This window comes from Oncorhynchus kisutch, linkage group LG1 (genome assembly GCF_002021735.2).
Source record: "Oncorhynchus kisutch isolate 150728-3 linkage group LG1, Okis_V2, whole genome shotgun sequence".
NCBI lineage: Eukaryota > Metazoa > Chordata > Actinopteri > Salmoniformes > Salmonidae > Oncorhynchus > Oncorhynchus kisutch.
In genome coordinates, this window is record NC_034174.2 from 47,378,604 (window position 1) to 47,386,949 (window position 8,346).

The 8,346-nt window shown below is 39.8% G+C and overlaps 1 protein-coding gene across 4 annotated transcripts in view; it reads left to right on the top strand.

Annotated features, from left to right (window-relative positions):
• Positions 1 to 6,010: 6,010 nt before the first annotated feature.
• Positions 6,011 to 8,346, top strand: part of rassf1 (Ras association domain family member 1) — a 9,683-nt gene continuing 7,347 nt past the window's right edge. Inside the window, exons 1-2 of one of the 4 annotated variants that reach the window (XM_020485230.2) lie at positions 6,011 to 6,237; positions 7,749 to 8,344. In XM_020485230.2, the coding sequence (XP_020340819.1) occupies positions 7,972 to 8,344 (373 nt within the window). In that variant the 5' untranslated portion in view covers positions 6,011 to 6,237; positions 7,749 to 7,971. Of the gene's footprint in view, positions 6,238 to 6,278; positions 6,374 to 6,403; positions 6,518 to 7,748; positions 8,345 to 8,346 lie in introns of those variants that run through there. The other 3 variants (XM_031825796.1, XM_020485248.2, XM_020485238.2) reach the window with 3 other exon arrangements.

Genomic DNA, 8,346 nt, shown 5'->3' on the forward strand with positions numbered 1-8,346 from the left:
CAACCAGGGAGGCCACTTTCATAAAACAGCTGCCATCGGAATTTCCTGTTAGAAGAAAATAGGGTAAAATCATTCTAAACAATATAAAAATGACTTTCATGTTATCTACCCACTAAATAAACTCCACAGATAATATAGACAATCATTCTGATCATAAAGTACTCTTAAGACCTTAATAGGGGTCATATTGAGGTCCTTTTGACTATAGTCCAGCAGCTACATTACTTTTTTGGAGACTTTGTGATAGAGCTACCAAATTTCACACACTAGGGCATGTCTAAAGTATTTTTGGAAAACAATGTTGTGGCCCTTTTTAACCACTTTTCTACAAAATATTTAAAAGATAGATTTTATTGTGTTCTCCAGACCCCCTCAAACATTTTAATTATTTATGGAGATATGGCCATGTGAATCCTGTCCAATATGGCCCTATGGAGCTGGTTGGCGGTCATTTTGGAAAACAATGTATAATCATGGGTATAATGCTGCCGGAGCACACCAGAACGATGAAGCAATGTCTCGCAAGGACACTTAGTAAATTATTCATTATGATTATGTATAACAGCCTGAGCATAATAGCATACTATAACATTACTGTAAGACCAAAACCACCACGTAAATTTCTTATGACATGTATGGATGATAGTACTGAATGGTTGCGTTTTCTTTTCTCATGATGCCACCATAGAATAAATGTCCACAGATGGAAACAATATGGGTAGGCTATAGGTAGCTTGTTAATATCGTATGCTCTGAAATCCACTAAAATAGTATTTACTTACATCACTCAAGAGGGTTTAAATGCATATGCTCATGAAACTGAGTGAGTATCACATTATATATCATTGCAGTCAGTAGACTACGGGGAACACCCATATACCTTTTTAGAGTGTTTACATGTAAACTATTGGAACTAACAATAAAAACATTTACAAAACGAAACACTGTCATTTGGCATGCGTTTGCTCCACTTGTCTACTAAAAGTTTAAAGGATACTTTTTTTTTGTCCATTTCATTGTGTTTTTTAGACCCCCTCAAACATTTTAAGCCATCATTGGGCTGTATGTGCCTATTATTTATGGATATATAGCCAAGTAAATCAAGTCCAATATGTAACCCACCACCTCAATTCGGTCTTATGTAGCAACAATCTAAATAGTGTTTTTTTTAAAGTTCAGACTCAGAGCTACAAAACAGCATATCATACAATGTAGTTGAGGTACAATGGGAAAGTAATTCTGTTTTGAAAGTTAATTAACTTTTAACCCCACTTTTGAGAAAATGTACCTTGAATGTTTTGGTACATCTGCTGGAGAGCTCTTCTTTGTCAACACCCATTCAAGGTGATTTGTCAAATGCACATGATACAGAAGGTGTAAACAGTACAGTGAAATGGTTACTTGCATATTTGCATAGTAGCCATATCAAAAATAGAAAGTATCCAGATAAAAATATTGTATAAATAAAAAATAAATATTAGATGATGCTTACCCAGACACACCTGGCTAACTTGATGGGTCATGGGTCATGTAATAATGGCGAAGTGAAGTCTTTTGTTTAGACATGTAGCTAGATAGCTAGCTAAAAAATTAACCATAATCCCAACCCATACAGTACAAACATATTGTCATAGTTAGCCACCTTGCATGAAATGCTGTATTATGACTCTGTCGGTTAATAAAGTTAACCAACTACATTTAATGTTAGCTAGCTAGCAAACATTAGGCTATAACTAGCAATGCACATGGGTTTCTGAGATACAAATAGTATTACTACACATATCAAACACGTAACGCTAGCTAGAGAGCCAGGAAGCTAATGTTTGCTAGCTAGCTAACAATACGCTTTAACTTGTAATGAAAACGAGTTCCTGACAAAATTAGAAACGTAAAGTATAATATATAAAAATGTAGCTAGACCAAATCAAATCAAGTTTTATTGGTCACATACACATGTTTAGCAGATGTTATTGCAAGTGTAGCGAAATGCTTGTGTTTCTAGCTCCAACAATGCAGTAATATCTAACAATTTCACAACAATACACACAATACACACGAATATAAAGTAAAGGGATGGAATTAAGAATATATAAATATTTGGACGAGCAATGTCCGTGTGGCATACACTAAAATACAGTATAATAGAATAGAATACAGTATGTACATATGAGATGAGTAGTGCAAAATATGTAAACATTATTAAAGTGACTAGTTTTCCATTATGTCATATCTATTCCCTCTCCCCCACTCTGGCGCTCACTGTTGCCAGTTTACTTATTATTACACACACCTACCACCATCGTTACACGCACCTCCCTGGACTCCATCACTTCTATGATTATCTCCCCTATATCTGTCACTCCCTTTGGTTCTTTCCGCAGGCAGTATTAGTTATGTCCAGACGCTACTCTTGTTTTGTACTGTTCCATGTTTTTTTGTATTATTAAATTCACCCTTTGTACTTGCTTCCTGACTCCCAGCGTCTGCGTTACACATTATTAAAGTGGCCAGTGATTTCAAGTCTATGTATATAGAGCAGCAGTCTCTATAAGGTGCTTGTGATGGCTAGTTAACAGTCTGATGGCCTTGAGACAGAAGCTGTTTTTCAGTCTCTCGGTCCCAGCTTTGTTTGATGCACCTGTACTGACCTCGCCTTCTGGATGATAGCGGGGTGAACAGACAGTGGCTTGGGTGGTTGTTGTCCTTGATGATCTTTTTAGCCTTCCTATGACATCGGGTGCTGTAGGTGTCCTGGAGGGCAGGTAGTTTGCCCCCAGTGATGCATTGGGCAGACCGCACCACCCTCTGGAAAGCCCTGCGGTTGTTGGCGGTGGAATTGCCTTACCAGGAGGTGATACAGCCCGACAGGATGCTTTAAATTGTGCATCTGTAAAAGTTTGTGAGGGTTTTAGGTGCCAATCCAAATTTCTTCAGCCTCCTGAGATTGAAGAGGCGCTGTTGCGCCTTCTTCAACACACTGTCTGTGTGGGTGGACAATTTCAATTTGTCAGTGATGTGTACGCCAAGAAACTTGAAGCTTTCCACCTTCTCCACTGCAGACTCTTACCTGTATGCATGGATGAACGCTTGTTTGGCCCATTGTGTCAAGTCACTCTGGTTCATACTGACAGTGTGCAGAAAGTATTCTATCACAACTTTTTCCTACAGATCTTTGTCAATAGTGCCTGCTAAATTCAGGGCAGCAATGTTGTTGAGCGCAGCAGCAACACTTTTGCAGTTCTCCATGGCTAACGTTATATCTTTCAAAAAAGCCGCGGAAGCAAGGATCATCTACACATACTGAGCAACTCATGTTATAGACAGAAGCATGATACATGGCAGACCAATCCGAACGCATCTCTCGGTATGTTCAGCTCATCCATTATCTCAGCCAATAATGGCTAGTGGGAAAGTTCCAGACTTTTTCAGTTGTTAAACCAACTAGGCTCATAATTAAAACATTTTATTTGTATTTACAGATGGCATACAAGTTTGTTATTAAGGCACATGAAAGTTCATATGTTCCAGAAGACATTTCTGTCAAAAAATGCATTTTATTAAAAAATATATTGTTTTACGTTCAAATGCCTCTCCTGTGAAGTTGTAACACGTGACAGCTTTGAGTAAAGGTAAATATAACTTAATAGAAAATGACTCAAGAAAAAGTGAAACCCACCCAGTAAAATATGACTTGAGTAAGAGTCTAAAGGTAATTGGTTTAAAATATACTTGAGTATCAAAAGTAAATGTAATTGCTAAAATATACTTAAGTATAAAAAAGTAAAAGCACAAATAATTTCAAATTCCTTAGATTAGGCAAACCAGACAGCACGATTTTCTTGTTTTTAAAAATGACATATAGCCAGGGGCACACTGCAACACTCAGACATCATTTACAAATGAAGCATTTGTGTTACGTGAGTGCGCCAGATCAGAGGCAGTAGGGATGACCAGGGATGTTCTCTTGATAAATGCGTGAATTTGATAATATTCCTGTCCTGCTAAGCATTCAACATGTAATAAGTACTTTTGGGTGTCACGGAAAATGTATGGAGTAAAAAGTACATTGTCTTCTTTAGGAATGTAGTGGAGTAAAAATACAAGTTGTCAAAAATATGAATAGTAAAGTAAAGTACAGATACCCAAAACTTTTAACTTGAAGGTATTTTTACTCAAGTACATTACACCACTGGGTCTTAAGACTATTTTATGATCAGAATTAAATGATTGTCTATATTTTCTGTGGGGTTTATTTAGTGGGTAGATAACATCAAATGTAATTGATGATTTTACCCTATTTTATTCTAACAGAAAATCCGAATTGCAGCCATTATATAAAATGGTTTGATACTTGTATCATAAAATGGAACAATTTCGGGTATATTTGGTTCTTATCTGCTGGACTAAATTGTCTCTTCACTCACATGTGGTCATAGTATGTTCTCCATCTCTCTCTCTCTCACTCTATTTCTCTCTTGCTCTCTCTCTCTGTTTATTTATACAGTACTTGTCTCTTGGTTTCTATTTCAACTGTGTACAAATGGGCAGGAAGGATACAAAATGTTTGACATCATGATAAAGGTGTATTTTACTTCCTCTTGCCTTCTATTTTCCCTCTCAAGAATGAGAAAAAAAGTATGTTTATACAATACAACCCATCAAATGTAGGAATAAACTATTTTATAATTTATGAAATGGTTTCGGTTCAGGACTTCCAACTGGGCCAGTGTTAATAATGCAACATATTTCTTGTCAAATTAGTTTTGCATTCAGTTCACTAATGTTGGATTACTGGTCAGAAAAGAGCCTGCTCAGAGTGATGCTTTGAAATGAGTGGATTAATTTCGGACTCCAGCAGGCAGCAACCATAGCAAATCAGCCATTCAAAACCAATTAACATATTTTTCCAATGGGAAAGAAGGAGAGGATTCCTTCCATTCTTGTAACCAATGGCCCAGTGCCAGACTCTCTCTCTCACTCTCTCTGCCCAGTGTTTGTTATCTACTGTGGGCCTCTCAGAGATCCTCCCTTCCTTCCCCTTGATGAAGACAGCGTTTCCTCTCTGAGCAAGGAAGAAGATAAAGGACAACATAAACTCACACTGGGTTCATCATAAAAAGGAGGGAGCATGATAGTTATAGGCCTACTCACTACTCCATTTTTATTTTATTTATTTAACTAGGCAAGTCAGTTAAGAACAAATTCTTATTTTCAATGACGGCCTAGGAACGAACAGTGGGTTAACTGCCTGTTCAGGGGCAGAATGACAGATTTGTACCTTGTCAGGTCGGGGGTTTGGGCAAGTCAGTTAAGAACAAATTCTTATTTTCAATGACGGCCTAGGAACGAACAGTGGGTTAACTGCCTGTTCAGGGGCAGAATGACAGATTTGTACCTTGTCAGGTCGGGGGTTTGAACTTGCAACCTTCCGGTTACTAGTCCAACGCTCTAACCACTAGGCTACCCTGCCGTCCCAATCTTGTTAATCTTGTTCAATATTGTCTGCAAATGCTATACTAAAAACACATTACACTTTAATATTCATACAATGTAGACTAAGATCGCTGCTTTCATCTTCACTGTGTGGTTTTGGAGAACAGAGCTCCATATTTCTAACCCGAGGCTTCTCTTCGGGTGATTTCCAAAACATTGAATATTTAATCCGTAAAACAGCCAATTTGACTAGGGCCAGGCTACATTTCGGGGGGTTAGGGTGACAAAATGTATTGGAATATCAGATCTTTTAAATATTGTAGAATGCAAAATTACATAGGAGGCCTAGTTAATATCACATCTTATAAAGTGGACTGTTAAGATCTCACTTTCTCCCACACCTTGCGGATCGATTTCAGCAACTTCAGCAATGGACAGCTCCCCACTGGCATGCATTTACAATTTGTTTCATGTGAGCACTAACATAATTTCTAGGAATTTAGTCTATATAAATACTACATATAGAAACATTTTGCTTTGTTTGATGGAGAACAGCCTATCCGGGTAAACCTCATGGCATGAAGATTGAGGAGCGACATGAAACACGACAGTTAAATACCGGATTAGGCAGCAGTAATCTGACCGCTACAGAGTGCATGCGCAAACATCGAAGAGAGTGACTGTCAGGCAGTTTTGTGGGGAGAAAAAAACGAATTGATGGACCTCAACCTTGGACCCCAGTCAAAATGTAGGCTACCCACGATTAATGCCTAACCAACAATGAGGAGGTGGACACGAAGAGAGGTGAGTTAGTTGGGTAGAAAATACATTTTTACAAATGTGCTGTTTGTGGTGCATCATGTTGGGTCGCGCGCGGTGTCAGTAAACCTGTGTCAGTAAACCCGGTCCCTCGGAGAGCTCAACCGTCGGATTGAAACGGGTAGTTAACTGGTCGTTATTAACATGGTCATCGATAAAAGTGTTGTTCTGGGATGCATAGGATAGTTTTAATTAAATTAAGTTCATAGAAACTGTAGGCCACCTAATAATCTTCGATGTGATGACCTCAATAACAACTCCGATGGTAAATTACAATTTAACATCAATACACAGAGGCTATATTTTAGTCTAGTCATTATTATAAAAGCTGCAAACATGGTCGAGTCTGTGTAACTAATTTGTAACCAATGTGGATAGTTGGTGCGCTGCGCTGCACGTAGTGGTGACCCAGTTGGCCAGGTGTAAATCCGTGCAGCTCTTGTTCTCATTTGTATCACTGAATTAGTCTATAAGAGACACAAAAGGGGTGCATTGAAAGGGGAACGAAAAGTTTCAACAAGAGCTTGAGTTGGGAGAAAACATATTGAAATGAACTGCATTCCTAAAATAAAAAATAAAAAGATAGGTACGTTTGCCCTGGTCACAGCTAGGGCACCAGTGGATTTAGGGTATCCTCTGTCAGGGCTCCTCTTTTATCTGAGATATATCTATTTCAATTTAGAGGGAAGGAATCCCTTTATTCTATATCCAGAACCTATAACCTAAATCATTGTTTTCCAACTCAATGTTCCTCCACCGGAGTACCCCTACCTGAAGTACCCCCTCATGTGCATTTTACCAGTAGGGCTGTGGTTCCATGGGTGTCCGCAGGTATCCCATAGGGATAGGCCAAGTACACCCAGGGGTCCTAGTACCCCTGGTTGGGAACCGCTGGCCTAAATGAGCACGCCGCACATGCTTGGGATAGCAATGGATAGGCTATTGTAATTCACCCTCTCAATTGTATGCATTCCCTAGTAGAATAGTGGCTTTTTTGTCTGCAGTCTATAGTCAAGTATTGTTTTTCCCTCGTGTCAATCCCTGCTGAGTGCCTCTTTCCCAACAGTCACAGGAACGCAGGTGGCCTGTAATGTTGTCATATTTCTGTCATGTCAAAGGCTATGCTCTCCGCTGCGCTCTCATGCAGGATTAAACTAGTCATCTTGTCCCACATTTGACATAATCTTATTAATTCTAGCTTTGGCCAAGAAATATTAATCTCCTGTTTTTTTTCATTTGTAGGCTATATATATGTGGTCGTCAGAGCCAGCTATATTCTACCAACAACGTTTGTTGCCTATTGAACTGTTAAACAAAATTGAAATGTTTCTCTAGTTTAGGTGGATACAAATGAGGCCTGTGATGGCATGGTGAAGGGAATGACCGTAACAGCTGGTATAGACTGCAGCCAGAATAATGCTGAGATGTGATGAAGTCTAAGTGGTTATTATAGAACTCCTGTATGATTCCTTTTTTTTGAATTCCCTCTGATTTAGATAACCGGCTTGGTCTATGACAGAGCCTGAAGAGGACTCCATGGACAGCTGTTCTGGCACATTACACATCACACCGGAGATGGACTAAACCCAGATAGCCTTAGTCAACACTTTCTCTGCACTATAGACATCACCTCATCTGACATGATCAATGCTCTAAATACAGATGCTGCGACAGCCAGTGGATGGATTAATGCCAGCGAGACTGAGTGGGGTGTAGTCCATGCTAACCATGGGAAGTGAGCCGCCACAAGCCGTCGCCAGGCTGTTTGCCTGGGTAAATGGCATGTCCAAGTGTGAGCTGATTGAGCTGAAAGACCTCAGCCTGAATGATCGCATTGAGCTGGCACCAGACCCACCAGCCTCTCTGCCCCCAGCAGCGCCCCTGACCCCCAGGCAGATGAGGGCTCCGGAGAGGCCCAGCCACGTGGTCCGGCTGGTGGGGGACAGTGTGAGTGTTGAGGGGCCCTCGTGGTTCACAGGTCAGGTTGGAAAGGGACATGACTTTCAGCCCTGCAGTTATACCCAGATCAGCTGGTGCGATTTGTGTGGTGAATTCATCTGGGGCCTTTACAAACAGAGCCTGAGCTGTGCTAGT